The sequence below is a fragment of the Ursus maritimus genome (genome assembly GCF_017311325.1).
Source record: "Ursus maritimus isolate PB19 chromosome X unlocalized genomic scaffold, ASM1731132v1 scaffold_X1, whole genome shotgun sequence".
NCBI lineage: Eukaryota > Metazoa > Chordata > Mammalia > Carnivora > Ursidae > Ursus > Ursus maritimus.
In genome coordinates, this window is record NW_024423319.1 from 4,340,732 (window position 1) to 4,366,519 (window position 25,788).

General features: G+C 37.6%; 1 protein-coding gene across 3 annotated transcripts in view; it reads left to right on the forward strand.

Moving 5' to 3' along the window:
* SLC25A14 (solute carrier family 25 member 14) overlaps nucleotides 1–25,788 on the forward strand; it is a 58,942-nt gene that overhangs the window by 10,190 nt on the left and 22,964 nt on the right. For all 3 annotated transcript variants that reach the window (XM_008701634.2, XM_040627368.1, XM_040627364.1), the window contains 2 exons: nucleotides 2,731–2,816; nucleotides 6,492–6,587. In XM_008701634.2, coding sequence (XP_008699856.2) covers nucleotides 2,731–2,816; nucleotides 6,492–6,587 — 182 coding nt within the window. The remainder of the gene's footprint in view (nucleotides 1–2,730; nucleotides 2,817–6,491; nucleotides 6,588–25,788) is intronic.

A 25,788-nucleotide genomic window follows, 5' to 3' on the forward strand; every position in this document is an offset into this window, starting at 1 on the left:
AATCACTGAACTCTACCTCTGAAACTAATACACTAAATGTTAATTACTTGAAATTAAATTAAAAAGGAATTTAATAAAAAATAAATGATACCATATAAACCCACCGAAAAAATAAATTAAAAAAGTGGTGAATCTCCATAAGGTGAATAATGGTGTATACTTCTTTTTCTACATTGCTAGATTTGGTTTGCTAATATTTTGTTAAGGATTTTTGCATCTAAATTCCTGAGAGATATTGGCATATAGTTTTTTCATTTTGTACTCTTTTTGTCTGGTTTTGGTATCAGGGTAATACTAGCCTCATAAAATGAATTGGGAAATACTCTCTTCTCTTTTCTGGAAGAGATTGTGTAAGATTGGTGTTGATTTTTTTAAATGCTTGGTAGAATTCCCCAGTGAAATTACCTGGGCCTGGAGATTTCCTTTTTGGGAACTTTAAAATTGTGAATTAAAATATTTTAATGGTTATGAGACTATTCAGATTATCGATTTCATCTTTTTTTGATGATTCCCATATTTTTATCTATTTCATTTAGAGTTTCGGTAGTTTGTAGTTTTCAAGGAATTAGTCCATTTCTTCTGAGTTGTTGAATTTATGAGCATAAAGTCTTTATAGCATTACCTTATTATCCTTTTAATGGCTGCAGAATTTGTAGTGCTGTCCATTTTGTTCCTGATATTGGTGACTTATGTCTTCTCTCTTTTTATTACTGTGAACCTTGTTAGAGTTTTATCAATTTTATTGATTTTTTTCCCAAAAGAGCTGTCTTTTTGCTTTATTGATTTTTCTCTATTTTTCTGTTTTCAATTATATTAATTTATGCTCTTTATTATTTCCTCCCCTTCTGCTTGCTTTGAGTTTACTTTGCTCTTCTAGTTTCTTGAGTTAGGGACTTAGATTATTGATTTGAGACTTTCCCTCTCCCTTTCTCCTTTCTAATGTAAGCATTTGTGTCATAAATTTCCCTCTCAGCACTGCTTTGGCTGTATCCTACATATTTTAATAGGTTGAATTTTCATTTTCATTCAGTTTTGTGTATTTTTAAAATTTCCTTTGAGAGTTCTTGTGAACCGTGGATTGTTTAGAAATGTGTTGTTTAATTTCCAGGTGTTTGAGGATTTTCCTTACCGATTTCTAGTTTAATTCCATTATGGTCAGAGACCATACTCTATATGACTTCAATTCTTTTAAGTTTGTTGAGGTCTGTTTTATGATCAAATGTGCTCTCTCTTGGTGAATGTATATTGCATATTCTGTTGTAGTTGGGTGGAATGAGATAATGGAAATGAGTAAACTATCTAGATATGTATAATCTACAAGTGCATGTTGAGTATAATTGACTTTTTCTTTCTTTCTTTTTTGGCAGAATTGCCCCTGCCTTACTAAGACAGGCATCATATGGCACCATTAAAATTGGCATTTACCAAAGCTTGAAGAGATTATTTGTAGAACGTTTAGAAGGTAAGTATAGACTCATTCTCTTTTGCGGTAGTACTCAGAGGGATTATTGAAATCATGCTTACCCAGAAGCATGCATCATGGGATGTCTGAGAGTTGGTGACAGTCATTGCGAGGACAAAGCAAGCTCCTACTGACTTGGGATTAATCCTTGCAGAGGTGATAATATGGGTTAGAGGGACCTGCTCTTTAAGTTTGTCCCTTTTCCTATCAAAAAAAAAAAAGGCTTCTGGTCATCACAGAGGGAAAATGGACAAGTTTATCCAGAAAATTAATGCTGCCTTCATCAACAAAAGGACTTCAGCTACAAGCAATTCTCTAGCGGCCAATTTTGATAAGCTTTTGTTAGATGGAGTAATTTTAGACTATTCTAGGTTCTGTTGTACCTGTGGCCACCTTACCCACATTCAGCATTATCATATGTCTCTAAATGTGCTGCTGCAGCGTTTCCAGCTTGATACTATACTAAATGGGTATTTTACCACAGGCCTAGCTGTTGCATGGTTGGGGATAGCTGGAGAGCCTTTTGATTAGTAATGTCCTTTGAATTATTTTATTGTCCTAAATTGACTTTTTCTGGAGCCTCTTTGAGGATTCTAAAGGGTTCGCTTCCTAAAATAATTTCCTTTCACAGATGCTTCACTTGGGTTTACCTAGTTTCTATTTGTAGGCTCTTCATGGTAAGGAAGCATGGTGAAGATGGAATTTTCATTTTAGAAAATTATGCTGTATGGTTTCATCTTTTTTTCTTTTGGCTGAGCAGATTTAGTTTCAAATGACTAGTTTCATATTTGTCTACAGAATCTTCTTTAAATAAATAGAAGCTAGTAGATATCAAGGCCAGTCAAAATTAATGTTTAGGTAATTTTTTTCTGTGAACACATAAGTTTTTATTTTTTAACATTTGGTTCCTAAGTCTTTAGAGTTGATGATTCTTCAGAAAAAGACAAAAGAATTTTCTTTAGGTGTTTGAAATGATTGAAGGAGAAATACCACATTCTGAATTTATGTGGGTTACTGGCAGTTGCTGTATATAGAATAATAGGACATGTTCCAGTGTCTTTTAGAAATACTTTTTTAAGAATAATGATTTCTGTTTCAGTACTGATTTGGGATCTAGAAATATTTGAGTTTCTTTAGGTTCATAAGCTTTGTGGTTCATTTCTTACAGTCATTTCTCTTCCCAGGGTTCTTTTCCTCTGATAGATGAGTATTCTGTTCTTCGAAACTAGTACTTAATACAAAAAGACTTTTTTTTTTCCGTTTTACAGATGAAACTCTTCTAATTAATATGATCTGTGGGGTAGTGTCAGGAGTGATATCTTCCACTATAGCCAACCCCACTGATGTACTAAAGGTAAGAGAGGTCTGGTAGCATTGGATGTATAGAAAGTGTTATGAAAAGAGCATGAACTTTGAATCATATTTGGGTTTAGGTCTCCACTTTGTCACTTGCCAGCTGTAAAACCTTGGGTAAATAACTGCTTTAAGCCTTGGTTTCCTCATTTATAAAATGAAAATAATTCAGCACTTATTGCATAGGGTTGTTTAGGATTAGAGATAATATATGTAAGCTGCCTATCATACTTGGTATATAGTAGGTGCTCAGTAAGTAGTAATCAATTTATTATGATATGTGTTAATCCATTGGTCTTTAAACTAGAGTATGCAAACCCCTATAAGATTCTTTCCAGGGACTATGCAATTTTAAGGGAATCAATTTACAGATCCCTTACTTCCATTTGTCTTCTAAAATTGATCTGAGAATGAATTTGTGTTTTTAATAGTTCTTCCTCCACTTTACAAAAGAAAGGCATATTCCCCACCCATTTCAAATCTTAGTATGGTATATTGACTGTGATGTAATCTGGGGTACCAGACAAAGGGATAAATCAAAATACAGTTTTTGGAGAAGCCTCCTTTAATAGCTAATTGAGGTACCTTAGTCTATAATGCATTGTCTTTTCTTGTCTTACCGGTATTTCCTTTAAGGGTGAGATTTGGCTTTAAAATGGCATATTTTGGTCTGTGTTGGGATATTTTGAATTCAGAACTAGAACAGCATAGGTTAGTGGTGTTGATTTTTAAAAATATAATTGGATTTCTTTCAGATTTTATCAAAACACAGGATAAAACATTTAATAATACTGTACTCATTTTATCTAATAAAATGGTACACGTTTTCTACATAGTTAATAACTTATTTAAACTTATGATTAATTAAAAGCACTACATATATGATTATAGTGTCTGAGAGGGTCCCAAGCTTTTGACATTTATTTTAGGGGAAATGTGAGAAAAAAGAGGACATATGCTTTATTTATTCGAAACCACAGATGACTAGGTTAGTGAAAGAGAGATCTATTGCACTTCAGAGAATTTTGAGAACCAAGAGTGTGACTTGAAACACAGCACACATGAAAGAAACCAGTGATGGTTGATGGAGAAAAGATATGAAATGATCTTTCTGGATTAAACTGAGAGTAATGTAGCTACAGAATTTTTATATCACTTTAAATTTACATAGCAAGTATTTATGAAGAGAATTGATTGTATCCTTTTCAAGAACAATAATACTTAACTCCTTAAAGCTTCCTTTCTTATCCATCTGGATCCTTGACTTAATCACCTAAGTGATTTGCTTCAATTTCCTGTCCCTCTGACCTGCCTGGTACGATTACAACCATTGACCAATGCTATAATCTCCCTTTTCTTTTCTTATACCTAGGTAGGGCTGAGGGTGCTGGGGATGGGGAGAATCACAAACTTAGACGGTGAAAGTACCAATATAGGATCTATAATCATAATTGAGCTGTTCAGTCCTTTCACATATCCTTGGACAACTCTTTCTGATTTACTATGTGTTATTTGCTTGCCTTTGTGTATGCAGCTCTCTTTCTGACTGTAATGCCTTTCCCCTCTTTCTTCATGAATTTGTCCTTCAAGGCGCTCAGGAACAGGGACAGAACTATTCCCCTTGGATGCATAATGAAAGGGGACACAAAAAACTCAGTAATCAAGAGAAAACATTTTTATGCAATATTTTTCAAAAACTAAAATGAATACAACATACTCATGATTAACAAAATACCAATATTTTGTATAATTCATCTCACTCACCTCACCCAAATGTCACCCCTTTGGATCCTGTCTTTAGTTAACTACAGTTTTGATATTTGGTTCATTGTGGGTTTTGTGCATATATTTTCATGTTTTGAAGTATTGCATTATTATTTGTCTGGATTACTGTGGTTTTTTGAGTCCTCCTCCTACATTTTGTGCCAGAGGAAAGTGCCACACTTACCTAATCCTGGTCCCAGCCCTGCTCAGGAATCACCTCCTTCAAGAAGTCTCTTACTTAGAATAGGATATTTGTAGTTTCCACTTGTCTTTGTGATAATTTCTATTCCAATTTAATTGAGTTTGGGTTTTTATTTCAAAACCCCTAGTAACAATTGACTTTCCACATAAAAACATGCTGTTTCATTTTTTCCCAAAGACATTTATTGAAACCTAGAGTTGCATGTCATGAAAATCAGGCCCACTTTTGGGCCACTAGTATTTAGTGACTACTATGATTCTATGTGTGCAGTCAGTGGGAAATTGTACCAGCTCTTTCACAGGGCTTTTGAATGTTAGCTCTACTTTCTTGCACCTCGCAAAGGCTACTTTGCAGAATACGGTATCATGCTTTTTACAAATAGAATTCAATTTAAGGTCTTGTAAGCATGAAATTACATTTTAAAACCTTTTTCTGCTTTTAGTAATTACATAAAGAATGCATGTTCAGTGTAGAAAAAAGTAGAAGGCAGGAGAAAAACACAAAAGAGGAAAATGCTCACTTGTCTTATAACTCAGACTTAAACCACTGTCTACATTTGGGTGTGTATATGTTCATCCAGTCTCTTTGCTGTGCGTAGTTATTTTTTAAGTTTACATCATTTTTTAAAAGATTTTATTATTTATTATTTTTATTTTTTTTAAGATTTTTAAAATTTATTTGAGAGAGAGAGAGCACAAGCAGGAGCAGCTGCAGAGGGAGAAGGAGAAGCAGGCTCCCTGCTGAGCAGGGAGCCGGATGTGGGGCTTGATCTCAGGACCCTGGGATCATGACCTGAGCTGAAGGCAGATGCTTCGCCGACTGAGCCACCTAGGTGCCCCTAAAGATTTTATTTTTAAGTAATCTCTACACCCAATGTGGGTCTGAACTCACAATGCTGAGATAAAGAGTCGCATGCTTGGAGCGCCTGGGTGGTGCAGTCGGTTAAGCATCTGACTCTTGATTTATGCTCATTCACGTCATGATCTGAGGGTGGTGGGATGGAGCCCCGCATCAGGCTCTGTGCTCAGCAGGGAGCCTGCTTGAAATTGTCGTTCTCTCTCCCTCTCCCCCTACCCCCTCATGCACATATGTACACTTTCTCTCAAATAAATAAATCTTGAAAGAATAAATGTATTAAAAAAGTCTCATGCTCTACCATCTGAGTCAGCACCCCATTAGTTTACGTGTTTTTAATAAAAATGACATACCATGCATACTGCTCTGCAACATGCTTTTTCTATTTAGCAGTTAATTTTTGACATTTTCCAATGTGAACGGATATTCTATAGTGAAATTTTATGGCTGAATAGTATTCCATTAAATGGACATATCATAATTTATGCAACCAGTCCTTTGTTTTTTGCTTTTAGACATGCAGATTGTTTCTAATTTTTTACTAAACTAATCACATTTTAAATGAATTATTTCCTACCCTCATTGAGTACTTGTTCTTGCTTTCCCACAAGTTATCTTTCAACTCCAGAATTGATGGACTTAGTATAAGGAATGTGAGGCTGATGAAAATCATTTTTATAAAATATACTTTGACACAAATTACATTTTTAAAATATATAATTTGTCATTAATTTCATCACAATAGCAGGCTAATATTTCTGATAATTCCCAAATACTGTTTTCTATATTTTAAATGAGTGGAACATCTCATTTTGGTCTCTGTTAAAACAGAGGATAAGAATCTTCTTATTTTAGATTCGAATGCAAGCCCAGGGGAGCTTGTTCCAAGGCAGCATGATTGGCAGCTTCATCGATATATACCAACAAGAAGGTACCAGGGGTCTGTGGAGGGTGAGTACTCTTTTCCTGGTATTTTTTTATGCCTGTTTCCTATACTTTACAAAGAATACTTTTTATATAAACTATAAAACTATGAATTGTCATCTTACACTGTTCTGTTTAAGATTCTTGGTAACCCAGAAGATAAGGTAAGAAACTTCTTATCATCTATGAAAGGACCAAAACCTACCAGTTGTCTTTATTTCTGCTTTATCTTTGGGGGTTGTGTGAGAGAAGGTTATTATATTATTTGAGGCAGTCATTTGGTTTGCTCAAATTCACAGTGAATTTAGTTCTTCAATATATATTTTTGCTAGTTTTGTACTAACACAGCAGTATATGTTTACGATAGTCTCTGTTTACCTAAAACAACTTTTTTTAACCTTATAAAAAGTGAAAATTGTACTATAAAATTTTGAGATCTATAAAAGAGAAAAAATCCAGTAGTCCTACTAGCTACAGAAAATCACTGTTAACATTTTGTCATATTATTTTCCAGGCTTTCATCTATACTCCTTTTTTATTGTTGTTCTTATAACTTTTTATCTTATTTTAATCACTTAGTATTGTAATACTAAGTAAGACTACTAGAATATGAGAGAGACTAGAATGACTCTCTAGAAGAGAGCTTTGTTTTTTTCTTCCTTTATATTTTCCCTATAAAAATTTACAAACATGCAGAAAAGTTGGAAGAACAGAACATACCCAGATTAAATGACTGTTACAGTCTGGCTATATTTGCTTTATCTGTGAGTATGTGTATACACAGATAAGCACACATACACTCTTTGTTTTTTGGGGTTTTTTTGCTAAACTATTTGAAAAGAAGTTGCAGACATCATGATACTCTCCTAAATAGTTCATTATGCATCTCCTAAGAATAAGGACATTTTCCTACATAGTAATACATAATAACAATATCATTATCACACCTAAGAAAATCAACAAGTCCCTAATACCTAACATCCAGTCTATATTCAAATTTCTCCTTTGTTGATGAGACCGGGCCAGTTTTCTTATAGAATGTTTCCCCTGTATTTCCTGCAAACTGAAAGTTAGGTCTGTTGGCTTGATTAGATTCATGTTAAACATTTTGGTAAGAGAACTTCATAGGTGACACTGTATATTTCATATTGCATCACAGCAAGAGGCACATGTTAGATTGTCCCATAATTAATGATGCTGAATTTGATTACTTGATAAGATGATGTCCACCAGATCTCACCATTGTAAAAGATAAGTTTTCCCCCTTTGTAATTAGCAGGTAATCTGTAGGATGACATTCTTGCAACATGCATATCTCCTATTATTTAATAACCTTTCACCTAATGGTCTTAACATCCATTAATGATCCATGAGGTTTGCTTTTTATAATGGTGCACTTTCTTGATTAGTCTAATTTTTTTTTAAAGATTTTATTTATTTATGTGACAGAGAGACAGCCAGAGAGAGAGGGAACACAGCAGGGGAGTGGGAGAGGAAGAAGCAGGCTCCCAGCGGAGGAGCCCGATGTGGGACTCGATCCCGGAACGCCGGGATCACGCCCTGAGCCAAAGGCAGACGCTTAACGACTGCGCTACCCAGGTGCCCCTGATTAGTCTAATTTAAAACCAGAAAATGGACCTAACTAGAAATGTTTCACAAACTAATGCTGAGAGAAAGACAAAGAGCAATAATTACAACAGGGAGATTTTGTCAGGGGAACGTAGCTACTTTATTTTTAATTAAAATTTTTAATTGTGGTAAAATACATATAACATAAAACTTACCATCTTAACCATTTTTAAGTATACAGTTCAGTAGTGTTAGGTACATTTACGTTGTTGTTCAGCCAGTCTCCGGAACTCTTTTCGTCTTGTAAAACTGGAACTTCATACCCATTAAACAGCTCCTCCCCATTTCACCCTGACCCTAGCCCCTGGCGACCGTCCTTCTATCTGTCTCTATGAATTTGGCTTTTCTGGGTACCTCATGTAAGTGGAATCATACAGTATTTGTGTTTTTGTTACTGGCTTATTTTACTTAGCATAATGTCCTCCAGGTTCATTCGTGTTGTCACATGATCAGAATATCGTTCCTTTCTTAAGGCTGAATGATCTTCCACTGTATGTATATGCCACATTTTATTTATCTGTTCATCTGTTAATGGGCATGTAGGTTGTTTCTGTATCTTGGCTCTTGTGAATTATGCTACTCTGAACATGGGTGTGCTATAAATATCTCTTCAAGACTCTGATTTCAGTTCTTTTGCGTATATGCCCAGAAGTGGGATTGCTGGATCATATGGTATGTTTAATATTTTGAGGAACAGAGCATAGCTACTTTTATGATCCAGGCTGCTTACATCCTCCAGGCATGTAAGATACAGAAGTGAAGTACATTGTGTTATATGTTCTTTTGACGCAGACATGTATTATTTGCATATTAAAATACAGGAATATTTTTTCATTTCAACAAGGAAGTAGGTTTGCATTTTTCTTCAAACACATGGTCTTCTTTGTTAGTGTTTTAGTTAGTTTTTTCTGCTTTGATTTTCACATGGGTGCGTACTGGAAACATTTTATTTTCTAACTCCATTGTAAGAAATAACAGCACAAGTGCAATAACAAAGTGTAACTGTCACTTACATATCAGAGTTGAAGAGACTGTAGAGAGTGATGGGGACTCTGGTGAACTGGAGATCACGTGCCCTGTTCATTACTGTCATGCATGATGGGAATCCAGTGTGGTCAAATTTTCTGGGATTTCAAGAGAAGCTGGAAATCTTCATTCCTATGTGAGGTATCCTGTTTTTTATATGCTGACAGCTAATCCAGCCTTCTAGAAATACTGTGTAGGCCACACACAATATGTCTGTGGCCTGAATTTGGCCCATGGGCTCCTGTTTGGGGCCTTAGTATTCAGCAAGGTTGTCTTCTGTGAAGATCATCTTCTAACACAGTTGAGCAGGTGGAAGGGTCAGAGTGAAAGGCACTGTTGGGCCAGCCAGCCTGATCAGCAGAATCAGTGATAGCACAGCTATATCACTTCCACTTCATAAATTGAGTTTGGGAATTTATAGATGATTGAGCACTTTAATATAACTGGTATCCCGGAAAGCAGTTGTCCCCATGGTGTGTTATTTTCAATTTTAAATAACATTTAAGCTGAGTTATAAAAGTAAAACATTCATTGTGAATTTTTTTGAATATAAGAAAGGCATAAAAATGAAAATTAACTTACCTGTTACCCTAATTCTAGATAAAGAAAAATATTTTGGTATATTTCCTTTTAATCCTTTATAAAAATTTGGTGTGTATATGTATATCATTTTCCCCAAAGTTAGAATACTATATGTCTTGCCTTCTTTAATGTTATCAGCATGTTCTTGTGTCATTAATATTCTTCAAAAATGTGACTTTTAATGTTCTAGCAGCCCTGTGTTGTAACATGATTTGTGATAGCACTAACCTGCTAGTGAGTGAAATCCTGATGGCCTTACCACAGGAGGACTTGTAAGGAAGTACCCCTTTGCCTTCCCTTCTCCCTGGCTGCATTATACCGTTTCTGTCATCCTGATGTGTCTTTTCTGCACATCCTAAAATTCCGTAAATTAAACATGGAAGCTTTCCTCTCTCCACTGATTTTTGCTTCATGTTTTTTTTTAAATAACATCTTTATTGAGATAATTTGCATACCATAAGATTCACCATCTTGAAATATGTAATTTTTAAAAATTTATTTATTTATTTTGGAGAGTGAGCATGCACACACATGCAAGAGAGAGAGCAAGAGTGCACGTGAGCACATGAATGGGGGGAGGGGCAGAGGGAGAGGGGGAGAGAATCCTAAGCAGACTCCCTGCTGAGCAAGGAGCCAGATGCAGGGTTTGATTTCAGGGCCCTGAGATCATGACCTGAGCTGAATGAAATCAAAGAGTTGGGCACGCAACCGACTAAGCCACCCAGGCGCCCCTTGAAGTGTGTAATTTAATGGTTTTTAGTTTATTCACAGACTTGTGCATCCATCACCAATGTGTAAGTTTAGAACATTTGCATCACCACTAAAAGAAACCCCATATCCATCAACAATCACTTCTATGTTCCCCAACCCTCCCAGCCCTAGACAACCACTAATCTACTTTCTGTTTCTCTAGATTTGTCAATTCTGGCATTTCATATAAATGGAATCATAAAATATATGGCATTTGTGACTCGTTCCTTTGATTTAGCATACTGTTTTCAAGCTTCATCTGTGTTTTAGCATTTATCAGTACTTCATTTCTTTTTATGGCTGAATAATAATTAATTGGTGTGAAATTGCTGAGTCATATAGTAATTCTGTATTTAATTCCTTGAGGAATTCCCAAAGTATTTTATTTTCCACAGTGGCTGCCCCCATGTTACATTCCCACCAGCAGTGTATAAGGGTTTCAATTTCTCCACATCCTCATCAATACTTTTTATTATTATTATTATAGCCATTCTACTGGTGTGTAGTAGTATGTCTCTGTGATTCTGATTTACCTTTTTTAATGACTGATGACGTTGAACATCTTTTCTTATGCTTATTGTCCATTTGTGTATCTTCTTTGGGGACATATCTATTCAGATATTTTACCCATTTTTAAATTGGGTTGTTCGTCTTTTTATTGTCGTGTTGTAAGAATTCTTTATACATTCTGGCTACTAGTCCCTTATCAGATATATGATTTTCAAATATTTGCTCCCATTGTGTGGGCTGTCTTTTCACTTTCGTGGTGGTATCCTTTGAATCACAAAAATGTTTAATTGTGATGAAGTCCAGTTTATTTTTGTTTCTTTTGTCACTGTGCTTTGGGTGTCATATCAATGATTCTAGTTTTTTTTTTGAACTTATGCATCACCTTTATTTATTTATTTATTTTAAATGTTTTTTTTATTATATTATGTTACTCACCATACAGTACATCCCTGGTTTCTGATGTAAGGCTCGATGATTCATTAGTTGCGTATAACACCCAGTGCACCATGCAATACGTGCCCGCCTTACTACCCATCACCAGCCTATCCCACTCCCCCATCCCCCTCTCCTCTGAAGCCTTCAGTTTGTTTCTCAGAGTCCATAGTCTCTCATGCTTCATTCCCCCTTCTGATTACCCCCCCCTTTCTTTATCCTTTTCTTCTCCTACCGATCTTCCTAGTTCTTATGTTCCATAGATGAGAGAAACCATATGATAATTGTCTTTCTCTGCTTGACTTATTTCACTTAGCGTTATCTCCTCCAGTGCCGTCCATGTTGCAGCAAATGTTGAGAATTCGTTCTTTCTGTTAGCTGAGTAATATTCCATTGTATATATGGACCACATCTTCTTAATCCAGTCATCTGTTGAAGGGCATCTCGGCTCCTTCCACGATTTAGCTATTGTGGACAATGCTGCTATGAACATTGGGGTGCATATGGCCCTTGTCTTCACTACGTCTGTATCTTTGGGGTAAATACCCAGTAGTACAATACTGGGTCACAGGGTAGCTCAATTTTTAACTTTTTAAGGGACCTCCACACTGTTTTCCAGAGTGGCTGTACCAACTTGCATTCCCACCAACAATGTAGGAGGGATCCCCTTTCTCCACATCCTCTCCAGCGATTGTTGTTTCTTGCCTTGTCAATTTTTGCCATTCTAACTGGTGTAAGGTTGTATCTTAGTGTGGTTTTGATTTGAATTTCCCTGATGGCTAATGATTTTGAACATTTTTTCATGTGTCTGTTAGCCATTTGTATGTCATCATTGGAAAAGTGTCTGTTCATATCTTCTGCCCATTTTATGGTTTATTTGTTTCTCGTGTATTGAGTTTGAGAAGTTCTTTGTGGATCTTCTATACCAGTCTTTTATCTGTAGCATCATTTGCAAATATCTTCTCCCATTCCGTGGGCTGCCTCTTAGTTTTTTTGACTGTTTCCTTGGCTGTGCAGAAGCTTTTTATCTTGATGAAGTCCCATAAGTTCATTTTATCTTTTGTTTCTCTTGCCTTTGGAGATGTGTCATGAAAAAGGTTGCTTTGGCCGATGTCATAGAGGTTGCTGCCTATGTTCTCCTCTAGGATTTTGATGGATCCCTGTCTCACATCGAGGTCTTTCATCCATTTGGAGTTTATCTTTGTGTATGGTGTGAGAGAGTGGTCAAGTTTCATTCTTTTGCATGTAGCTGTCCAATTTTCCCAGCACCATTTATTGAAGAGACTGTCTTTTCCACTGGATGTTTTTTCCTGCTTTGTCAAACATTAGTTGCCCAAAGAGCCGAGGGTCCATTTCTGGGGTCTCTATTCTGTTCCATTGGTCTATGTGTCTGTTTTTGTGCCAGTACCATGCTGTCTTTGTGATCACAGCTTTGTAGTACAGCTCAAAATCCGGCATTGTGATGCCCCTAGCTTTGTTTTTCCTTTTCAACAATTCCTTGGCGATTCAGGGCCTTTTCTGGTTCCATGCAAATTTAAGGACTATTTGTTCCAGTTCTTTGAAAAATGTCCTCGGTATTTTGATCGGGATAGCATTGAAAGTGTAGATTGCTCTGGGTAGCATGGACATTTTAACTATGTTAATTCTTCCGATCCATGAGCATGAATATTTTTCTATCTTTTTGTGTCTTCCTCAATGTCTTTCAAGAGTGATTTATAGTTTCTAGAATATAGGTCCTTTACGTCTCTGGTTAAGTTAATTCCAAGGTAACGTATGGTTTTTGGTGCTATTGTAAATGGGATGGATTCCCTAATTTCTCTTTCTTCAGTCTCATTATTCGTGTATAGAAATGCAACTGATTTCTGAGCATTGATTTTGTATCCCACCACATTACTGAATTGCTCTATAACTGCTAATAGTTTGGGAGTGGATTCTTTTGGGTTTTCTATGTAGAGTATCATGTCATCTGCGAAGAGAGACATTTTGACTTCTTCTTTGCCGATTTGGATACCTTTTATCCTTGTTGTCAGATTGCTGTTGCAAGGACTTCTAGTACTATGTTAAATAGTAGTGGCGAGAGTGGGCATCCTTGTCGTGTTCCTGATCTTAAGGGAAAGGCTTCCAGCTTTTCCCCATTGAGAATGATATTTGCTGTAGGCTTTTCATAGCTGTTTTTTATGAGATTGAGGAATGTACCCTCTTTCCCTACACTCTGAAGGGTTTTAATCAGGAAAGGATGCTGTATTTTGTCAAATGCTTTTTCTGCATCTATTGAGAGAATCATATGATTTTTGAATTTTTCTTTCTGGATAAAATCTAAGACCCCAATCAATTTGCGAATGTTGAACCACCCTTGCATCCCAGGGATGAATCCCACTTGGTCATGATGGATAATCCTTTTAATGTACTGTTGGATTCTATTAGCCAGGATCTTGTTGAGGATTTTGGCGTCCATATTCATTAGGGAAATCGGTCTGTAATTCTCCTTTTTGATGGGGTCTTTGCCTGGTTTGGGGATCAAGGTAATATTGGCCTCATAGAATGAGTTTGGTAGCTTTCCTTCTGTTTCTATTTTTTGAAATAGCTTTAGGAGAATAGGTATTATTTCCTCTTTGAATGTTTGGTAGAATTCCCCAGGAAAACCGTCTGGGCCTGGAGTTTTGTTTTTTGGAAGGTTGTTTATCACTGACTAAATCTCTTCATAATTATTTGGCCTGTATAAAAAATCAATTTCTTCCTGTTTCAGTCTTGGTAGTTTATAGGCTTCCAGGAAGGCCTCCATCTCTTCCAGATTGCTTAATTTATTGGCATAAAGCTGTTGATAAAATTTTCTAATAATCCTTCCAATTTCATTGGTGTTGGTCATGACCTCTCCTTTTTCATTCATAATTTTATTAATTTGGGTCCTTTCTCTATTCTTTTGGATAAGTCTTGCCAGTGGTCTATCAATTTTATTGATTCTCTCAAAGAACCAGCTTCTAGTTCTGTTGATCTGCTCTACTGTACTCCTGGTTTCTAATTCATTGATTTCTGCTCTAATCTTGGTCAACTGCTTCCTCGTGCGTGGATTAGGTGTGTCCCTCTGTTGCTGTTCCAGCTTCTTGAGGTGAGAATATAAAAACAGCATTTTAGATTTTTCTATTCTTTTGAGCGAGGCTTGGATGGCTATGTATTTCCGCCTTAGGACTGCCTTTGCAGTATCCCATAGGTTTTGGACTGTTGTATTTTCATTCTCGTTGGTCTCCATAAATTGTTTAATTTGATTTTTGATTTCCTGATTTATCCAATCATTCCTGAGCTGGATGGTTCTTAGTCTCCAAGTGTTTGAGTTTCTTCCAAATTTTTCCTTGTGGTTGAGTTCCAATTTCAGAGCGTTGTGGTCTGAGAATATGCAGGGAATAATTTCAGTCTTTTGGTATCGGTTGAGACCTGTTTTGTGTCCCAGAACATGGTCTATTCTTGAGAATGTTCCATGGGCATTAGAATAGAATGAGTATTCTTTGGTTCTGGGGTGTAGTGTTCTATATATATCTATGAGGTCCAACTCGTCGAGTATGGCATTCAAAGCCCTTGTTTCTTTGTCGATTTTTTGCATGGGTGTTCTATTTCTGATAGTGGAGTGTTGAGGTCCCCTACTATTAATGTATTTTTATCTATATGTCTCTTTATTCTGGTTAAGAGTTGGCTTGTGTATCTTGCTGCTCCCCTGTTGGGGACATATATATTTATAATTGTCATATCCACTTGTTGGATACATCCTTTAAGAATAATATAGTGCCCTTCTGTGTCTCTAACTATAGTCTTTAGTTTAAAATCCAATCTGTCTGATATGAGAATTGCTACCCCAGCTTTCTTTTGAGGTCCATTTGCGTGAAAGATGGTATTCCATCCCTTTACTTTCAGTCCGAATGTATCTTTAGGTTCAAAATGAGTCTCTTGTAGACAGCAAATGGATGCGTCATGTCTTTTTATCCAATCTGCAACCCTTTGGCGTTTATGGGAGCATTTAGGCCATTCACATTGAGACTGAATATTGAGAGATATGATTTTAATGATGCCATGTTGCCAGTAAAGTCTTTGTTTCTATTGATTGTGACTTTCTGTTCTGTATCACTCTTGGGGCCTTTTTACTTTTATAGAACCCCCCTTAATATCTCCTGTAGGGCTGGTTTCGTGGTTATGAAGTTGGTTAATGACTGGTGATTCTGCAAGGTTTTTATTTCTCCATCAATTCTGAATGACAGCCTTGCTGGATAAAGGATCCTTGGCTGCATGTTTTTCTCTGAAAGAGCTTTAAAAATGCCCCCCAACCCTTTCTTTCTTTCCAGGTCTGTGTAGACAGGTCTGACGTAATTCTGATACGTTTGCCTTGGTACGTGAGAAATTTCTTTGCCCTGGCCACTTTCAGTACTGTATCTTTGGATCTAATATTTGCGAAATGCACTGTGACATGACGTGGTGTAGGTTTGTCATGGTTGAACTTCCAGAAGGGGTCCTCTCTGCCTCTTGGACATGGATGTTTGTTTTCCTCGCTAGATTATTGAAGTTTTCAGCTACAATTTGTTCAAATATCTCTTCTAGTCCTCTGTTTTTCTCCACCCCCTCGGGGATGCCGATGATTCTGACATTGGAACGTTTCATTGAGTCAGTAATCTCCCGTAACCTACATTCTTGAGTGTGGATTTTTACGTCCAGATTCTATTTTAGCTTTTCTCTGAAAGAGCTTTAAAAATGCTCCCCCAACCCTTTCTCTCTACTAACCCAGTCTTCTACTAACCCATCCTCCAATTTGCCAATTCGTTCTTCTGCCTCATTCACCCTGGCCGTCAGAGCCTCTAGTTTTGACTGCATTTGGCTCATAGAATTTTTAATTTCTGCCAGATTCGCTCTCATTTCCGCCCTTAGAGATTCTATATTCTCATTAACATTTTCGTTAATACTTTTTTCAAGTCTACACATCATCTTACCGTTGTTACTCTGAATTCCATTTCTGATAATTTGGTTATATCCATATCCATTAGTTCTGTGGCAGAGGCCACAGACTCATTGTCTTTTCTTTGCTGGGGGGGATTTCTCCTTCTTGTCATTCTGATGAGGAGAGGTTGGGGTTGTCCAGAGCCCAAATTATTGCCGGGACCCAGGCCGTGCACCCTTGTTTTATAGGGTCTTAGGGATGTGGGCTTCTTGATTTTTCAGCCTGCCTCCTGGGGGAGGGGCCTGCTGTGCTGATACTCAGACAACCCTGTTTGGGTAGAGTCTCCGTGTCCCCTGCGAGGGGGGATGGAGATGGGTACACTGTGAGCCGGTATTTCCAGGCTTTTGTTCTCTGGCGCTTTCCTGGCGGTTTGCTGTGCCTCTTCTGAGAGTCAGAGTAGCAGTGGCCGAATCTCAGCCTCTGTCTCAGAACAGAGGGATGCCAGACTGTTCTCCACTGATATTCTGGCCACTTAACTCTGTTTCTGTTGGTGCTGCTCAGCCCTGCAGCGTCCCGGGATGTGCGCCCCACACCCAGCGTCCCAGCCCTCACTTCCAGGGCGCGCGTCTCTGTCTTTGTGTGTTTCTAACAGCACCAGCCGCCAGCTGTCCCGCGCGTTCAGAGCTCCCAGTGTCAGTCTGGTTCCAGTGAGCACACGGGCTCTGGGCTCCTCAGTCTGGTGACACGCGTTCCCCAGCTCACGGTCTCAGTCTTCTCTCTCGCGGGTGCCGGTCCATGAGTCGCCCGCTCCCCGTGCAGGTGGCTACCACTTCCCGGCTCCCAAGCGGCTTCCTCCCCTTCTGTTTATCTTCCGATATCTGTGCATGGTTTCACGGGTCCCGCTTCATACCTCAATACTCAGTGCTGGAGATGTTCATTTGTAGAGATCCAGATGTATCTTCCTGTGTCTCATGGTGATTCCATCGCCTGCCTGTTTTCCTAAGTCCAATGATTCTATTTTTAGTACAATAAGTGAATTGGATTTTATAAGTGTTCTACCATTAGCCATTGATTTGAAAGGATGACCTCTGTACTTCAGACTTGGATTTTTATGTCACTTTGTAACTTCAAACCTATTTTGTTCACTTTTAGACTTACGTCACTACTTGTGTATTTCTTTGGTGTGTAATATCACTTATGTTTTGCAGGGTGTCGTCCCAACTGCTCAGCGGGCTGCTATCGTTGTGGGCGTAGAGCTCAGGTCTATGATAATACAAAAAGCACTTAATATTGTCAGGGGTGATGGGAGACACAATTCTAACTCACTTTGTGTAAGTGTGATAGTTTGTACTTATTCCATATTTCCATTATTTTGAGCACAAAAAGCATCTTTCACTGAAGTCCACTTTATCACCAGAACTTTAAGCCTCCAGTACTTGTACAGAGATCCCAGATGCTATGGGTACTTTGGTACTTGGTAGCTGTTACAACAGCTTATCAGGTGTCTATAGGTTTTGCATTTGTTCATATACAGCCTCTATATCTAAACTTATCTGTTATTTGCTTTGGTTAATTTGGATTAGAAAGCAAACTTTTCTCAATGAGAATCAGAAAAAAGTGAAAATTTATAGGGCCTCTGAAGCAAAACCACAATTTCAGGCTGAAAACTGTTGCTAATCTCCTCCTACATTCTCTTCATCTTACAATTTTTATGACACTTTACTGCTCAAATGCATTTGGTATATGATGCTGTGGTATGAAAACTTTATATGACAAATAGATGCTGTGTGTATACAGTCTGCTTAGGAATCTTGCTAGACTTACAAATTGCCCCCAAAAGGCTGAGTTTTGGATGAAAAAATGAAGGGGATAACTTTAAAAAAAGATTTATCTGTTCATTATAGAGAGAGAAAGAGATTGAGTGTGAGTGAGGGGAGGGACAGAGGAAGAGAATCACCAAGAAGACTTCCTGCTGTGCATGGAGCCCCAGGGGCTCGATTCCATAACCCATGATATCATGACCTGAGTGGAAACCAAGACTCAGAAGCTCAATAATTAGGCCACCCAGGTGCCCTAAGTATTTTTTAAGATTTTCTTTTAAGATTTTCTTTGTAAGTGAATATGGGGCTCAAACTTAAAACCTGGAGATCAAGAGTTGCATACTCTACTGACTGAGCCGGCCAGGCATCCCAGTGGGGATAACTTTTGAGTGATGTCTCTTTAGGAAATATTTTCTTTAGATTGTAATGAAAGGGCAAGTGCCAGGTTTTATCTGATGAGTCTGACTGTACATTTGCATTTATGTTTGGCTTAATTTCTCTTTAGTCAGGATTGGAAGTGAGGCATCTATCTTAAAGTTTTCACCTTTAGTTCCAGCTTTACATGCGGCTTGGCTGGGGCTCTGGCTTCCAATCCAGTGGATGTGGTTCGAACTCGCATGATGAACAGAGGGCAATTGTGGGACATGTGGACCTCTACAAGGGTACTTGGATGGTATTTTAAAGGTATGCACACTGTAGACTTGGTTTGCATTTTTAATTTTCTTTGATGTCTCAGACATTCAGTCCTTATTCTTAGTTGCTATGTATCATTTTGAAGATGGAAGAATCATTATGTATATTTTTAATAGTGTCTCGGAGTAACTCCCAGGTAGAAAAGCTGTCTCCTTGGCAATATAATACACATTGATCCTTAATATTATTATTCCAACTTGAATCTTGCGATCTGTGGGACACTTTATTGATAGCACCATGTAGAATTATTGATAGAAGAAACTTAACATATCCCACATTTGCCTGCTTCAGACAAGCGGAGACCCTGTAGTAGAAAATCTGGTACTCAATTTCAGTTTAGTATTGTGCTATTGTTCACACTTTGCCTTTGAAAAGTTTCTGCTGTTACGTTTGTAGGAAGCTGAATAGCATAAATGTATTATGTAATCACTGGTGATCATTCTTCTACAAAAAGCAAATTTGCGGATAAAATATAACATTTCCCTGTGGTTTCTCTGCTGCTCTCAGTTTAGTTTAACAACGATTTATTATCTACCAGGCACCATTTTAGTAGATACAGAGAAATTAGAGTATACTGTAGGTGTACAAACAGATAACTAACAAAGCTTGGTAAGTGATAAACTCAGGGACCTATGGGAGGAATTTTAGTCTAATTTGGAAGTTTAGGATAGGCTCCTGTAGATGGTGGCATCTTGAATAATTGTAACTCACGTCCATCGAATGCTTACTGTGTATCAGAAACTGTCCTAATGAGACTTACATATATTCCTCCTTAATCCTCATCATTACCCCATGAGGTAGACCCTGAAGCTCTAACCTGCCCAAGGTTTCACAGCTAGTGGGATTTCAGCTCAGACCATTTGGCTTTAAACCAGCATTTTTACTTCTATACTATAGTGCTTTTCTCATGTTGATGGCTAAGGGCTAATTAGGTTAAAAGGGTATTGAATGCTATGCTGAGGTGCTTGGGCTTTCTTTCTTTTTACTTGATGGGTAGCTATTGAAAGATTTTAATCAAGTCAGATTTGTATTTTAGATCACTCTGGCTTTGTAGAGACTGGATCTGAGACAGTGATTCTCAGTCCTCGGTGCACAATTGGAATCACCTGGGGAACTTTCACAGCTCCAGTGTCTACGCACTGACCAATGAACTCAGAACTTCTGGGGATAGGACCCAGGTTGAAAATATTTTAAAACTCCTCAGATGGTTTCAGTGTTCACCTAAGGTTGAAAGTCATTAATCTAAGGGGATAAGCCTGGAGCAGTTGTTCTTAAGACATTAACATGCAACCTAATTACCTGGAGGCTTATTAAAATGCAGGTGGCTGGCTGGGCCCCCTCACAGAGGCCCCATCACCAGATTCTGATTCAGTAGGTCTGGAGTAGGACCTGAGGTTTGCATTTCTAACCAGTTCTCAGGCAATGTTGATGCTGCTAATGTGGGTACTACACTTTGAAGAAACACTGACTTAGAGATGGAATCTGATTAGAGGGCTTTTATAGTAATCTAAGTTAGAGCTGACGAAGCCTGAACTTGAGCATTGTGGTGGGGATACAGAAGGTGGGATAGAGTTGAGAATAATTTAGTTGATAAAGTCAACAGGATTTGATTGGGTGTGGAGGTGTGGGAGAAAGGAGGTGTCAGAGATGACGTACTGGTTTTTTTTTTTTTTTTTTTTGTGGCCATGTGGTGATACTTATTGACAGAGGCATCACAGGAAGAGGAGCAGGTTTTTGGGAGACAGTACAGTTTTGGACGCTTAGTTTGAAGTGCATGAGGAATACCCAGTGAATCTCTTTGGATATCTTAGTCTTAACTCAGGGAGAGTTGGGGGTATAGATAGGAGCCTGGGAATCAGTAGTGTACAGGTGTTACCTAACTGTGGAGGAAGACCAAGGAGAAAAGGTAGAGGAGTTCCCAACTTTTTTGCCTTTCTAGCACACTAGAGTATTATGAACTCCTTCCATTAATACTGATTTACAGAGGAAGTGATTCTCAGACTCTGGGGAGTAGAGTTTGGTAAAAGCCCTCCTTAATATTTCTTTTTTCTTTCTTTTCTTTTTTTTTTTTTTTGCTCCTCCTTAATATTTCTGATATGCTTATCCTTACACTTGACAATTGTTGGTGTAGGGGAGAAAAGGTAAGGCCAAGGAAATAACTCTGGGTCAATTGCTAAGGGCTTCGCGGTGGGAACCTAAGAAAGACATCAAAGATAACAGTCAAAAGATATGAGGAAACTTAGAAGAGTCATGGAAGTCAAGGGAGTAATGAGTTTCAGGAAGAGATGAATAATTAATGCCAACTGGAATAGAGAGTCCAGTATAAGGACTACAAAATATCTATTGCATTTAATGTGTTCTAGAGGAGGCTTGCTGGATTGGTGTTTGCAAAAGCTAGATTGCATTGAGGAGTGTGTTTAATTATTCATTGAATACAAAAATGTTTAAGTCTTATGTGCCAGGTGCTGTTCTAGTTGGGTGAACAAAAAGTTTCAGCCTTCATGACACTTCTAATAGAGACAGATAAACATATAGGAATCAAGGTAAGTAGACAAGTGTAAAATCTCTTTCAAGAGTCGGTTAAAGAGGACATAGAAGGCACAATAATAGAGTAATAGGTAGCATTTAGTGAATGCTTATTATGTGCCACACACGTGGTATATCCTTAATTCACAGCAACCCTATGGAGTAGAGTCGTTTTCCATTTTTATAAACAAGGGAACTCAGGTCAGAGTGGCTAAATATTTACCCAAGATTACACACTAATAAGTGGCAGGTCTGAGACTTAAACCAGAGTCTGTTTGATTCCAAAGCTTATTCTTACAACCACCATGTTGTGTTGTATTGGCAGAAACATATTTTCATATTGGCAGTAACCTTTACTTATATTTACTCATTCACTTACTTGCTGTTAAAATTCTTTATAATGACTGCTCTATATTGCCATTATATATAATCACATCATCTTTATTTTTCATCGTAAGAGTCCCCAGGCACTTGGTAAATGGAGTTATGCATTCATCTCTGACATAGAAACAAACAGTAGCAAATCTTATCCTGTCACCTCTCATCTTAAAACCCTTGAATGGCCTCTTGTTGACCCAAGTCTCTATATGATTTGGCTCCTTTTTCCTTCTACAGCTTTATTGCTGCTACCTTTATTCACATTCCAGATGGACTGTACAATTTCTACTGGTAGACTTTTCTTTCATTCCCAAATTTTCATCTATGCCACATGTTTTGTTAGATGCGCCACCCCAGCCTAAATATCCTTTTCTTGGCTAGCTCTATTCATTCTTCAGATCTCATTACGTTTTCATAAAGGCCTTCCCTGAGTGTTGAACTAGGTTATGTGTATGTAGTTTCTTGTACTTGCTCTGTCAGCATTTATTGTATTTTTAAGACATCTTTTTGAGAACTAATTTACATATCATAAAATTTACCTATACACAGTTGCTTTTGGTATATTCATAGATATGTATGACCACAGTTGATTTTTAGAACATTTTCATGAATTCAAAGAAACTTTGTACCCTTTAGTTATCACCCCTTTTTCCCTCCCTCTTAGTCCTAGATACCACTAATCTACTTTCTGTCTCTGTAGATTTGTCTATTCTGGATATCTCATATAAATGGAATCATAGGATATGTGACCTTTTGACTGGCTCCTTTCATTTACCATAATGTTTCAAGGCTCATTCATGTGTAGTGTGTATCAGTGTGTTTTTCCTTTTATGGCTGGATAATATTCCATTGTATGATTATATCACATTTATTTTACACTTGTTACATTTATTGTAATTGCTTTTAATGTCTGTCTGCCCCCCTAGACTGTAGTTCGTGAAGACTGGGCTATGTGCATTGTAATCACCTTTATCCACAGCAAATTATTTATTGAATGGATCACTTTACAAAAGTAGCCTGTTGTCTCTGTTATCTACAGAAGTTCTTGTTTGTTTTCTGCAACAATGCCTGAAGCCAAAAGTGGGCCTTCCAGTCCTAGTGTTCTGAAAGGTTGGTCATGTCTATTAGGAGCTTTTTAAAGTTGCATAGCGCCTCATGGGAGTGTTAGAGACCCTCACTGTGTTTGTATGTTCATTTACTTCAACAAATATTCATTTAGGTGCTTATTGGGAACTTTCTTGTGGCAGACCGTGTTAGGTGTTGGGGTACTAATATTGAACAAGACAAACATAGTCCCTTTAGTCTGGGGACCACATTCTGGTGAGGAGACAGACAATAAGCACACAATAATATAATTTCAGGTAAAGTAAATGAAACAGTGGCTTGGTAATGATAGAGGAACTACTTTGCTAGGCTGAGCAGGAAAAAGGCTGTGATGAGGTGACATTTGACAGAGGTCTGATGATGAGAAGGTGCCACATGAAAATCTGAAAAAAGCGTTTCAAGAGGGAACGATATGCAAAGGCCCTGAGGTTGAATGAATGTGGATATGTTCAAGAGTTAAAAGGAGGCTATGTGTGGCTGAGTATGGTGAATGAAGGAGAGAGTATCAGGGAAATGAAACTGGAGAGACCGGCAGAGGCTGAATCATGTAGGATCTACAGGTCCTGAAGAAAATGTGCAGTTGGAATGAAATCACAGGAAGCCATTGGAGAGCATCAGGCAGGAAGCGACACTATTTATAATTAAATATATAAATTAACTCTATTATATTGGATTGTATCTCTAAAGTCCCTTGCATTTAGCAGTCTGATTCTAGGTTATCTGCATCTGGGCTTTATAAAATTTGGCTGAATTTCACAATTTTCCAACATTCATTTGGTCTGAGACCTTCAGCATTTGCTGGTAATCCATTGGGGAAGATATTACCACTCTGTTTCTATGAAAAGTCCTATTCTTTACTGTTGGCTCAAAAAATTGGTTAGTAAGATAAGATCTAGTATTCTTAATCTAAGGATGGAGATAGGGATATTTATAAATGCTGGATTCTCCTATTACTGTCTTATCCAAATAATATCCATTTTTAGTATAGTGGTGGATTTTACTTCACCAGTGGAAGGGCAGAATAACATTTTCAATGACCCAGTGCCTTACATACACAGGAGTTACTTAATAGATATTTTAAACAAGTCTGTCCACTCAATAGGAACTGTTTTTTTGTCGGCTGCAATTCAACATACGCCACGCAGTTTATGACCTTTGGTATGCATAATTTTCATTTATTTTGAGCTAAGCCATCAGTGGGTGTGTGATGGGACTCCCACTGTATAAAACAGAAACCTTAAACTCCAAGCAATTCAATTGTTCCTCATGTAATCCTGAAAGCATTTACATGAGGTGAGTCCATGTTTCCTGATGAAACAGAAGGATAGTGACTTGTCCACCTCCCTATTCCTATACCCTACTTCCATTTTCCTACTAGCATTTTTCATTTCTGAATATAATATGTATCAATCCATGTATTTGTTTGTCAGCTCTGCTGAAACATACACTCCATGAGGGCAGGGACTGTATAAGTTCTCTCTTCCTGTATAACAGATCCCTCCAAAAACTCAGTGCCTTAAAACAGCAAACATTTATTTCGCAGTTTCATGGTTACAAGAATTCAGAAGCAACCTAGCTGAGTGATTTCAGCTTAGATTCTCTCATGAGATTGTGGTCAGATGTCAAGCGCAGGGCTGCTAGCCATCTGAGGTACTTGCTGAAGCTGTCGGTATTATCTGCTTAAGATCCTCGTGTATTATGCTAGAAATCCTTCTTTTCTACCAGTTAAGCCTCTCCCAGAATAGACAACTAGCTTATGGTCTACTGGAACATTAAGAGAAAATAAGGAGAAGCTTTAATATAACTGCTTTTGACCTGATGGGACAGATACTGTTCTCTGTGTGACACAGCTCTCTGAGGGTTTGTGGGAAGTTAAAAGGGTATATAATAATTGATGCTTCATTGGAGTCATCTTGGAGTGTAACTAGGTCTTTCGTATTATTATATATATATAATATTCTTTAACTAATATATATTCTATAATAAATAATATAACTCAAGAAAAGTATGTAAACATCAGAAAAGCACCTTGCATATGGAAGGTGCTAAATATTGTTGAATGAGTAGGTAGATTTAGAGACATATGAATTCAAAATGTTTGTCTTTAGAAAAACAGCATTCACGAACCGTAAGTTGTTGGAGAGGGACATAGAAAGATACTAAAATAAAAGTATAATTGTCAGATGTAAATAGTTAGAGGAATTCACTCTATTTTTATTAGTTCCTCAGATGGTGAAACATGAGGGATTTTTGCACTCTATAAAGTATTTTGGCCAAACTGGCTTCGACTTGGACCCTGGAACATCATTGTATCACTTTTTAGAATATGAGAATGAAGAAGCAGATGCTTCAAGCTCCCAGGTAATTCTAGGCTTTGGGAAGGAAAAATAGATTATCGACACCTTTAGGCATGAAACTCTAACATTCTAATTGTGACCATTGAGGATGGAACTAAGTAGAGAAATGATTTCTAGCTGGGTGTAGTTCAAACTAAAGGCAGCAGAAAGAGACACCAAAATTTCTTCTTTAAAATAAAACAAGTACAACCAAATCTGGAAGGGGTTATGAAGTTTTTGGAAACCCTGTTGGGATTTGCCCAAGGAAAGTACACTGCTGAGGTGGTCCATATTTCCTACTCCTAACATATAGGAACAAAATAACTGGGGGAAATAATGAGGTAGAAAACTATCAGAGCAAAGGAATCCAGGCCAAGTGGGGCTCTCTTCCTCATGGGTGAATCACCTTTCTTCAGACTGTGTTTGAGTGCCTCCTCTCTGCAGAGAGATGAATTGGATATTATGTGTAGTTTGTGTGTATAGTGGTGAGTATTGCAGGGTTGAAAAGTAATTCCTTGCCTTTGTGG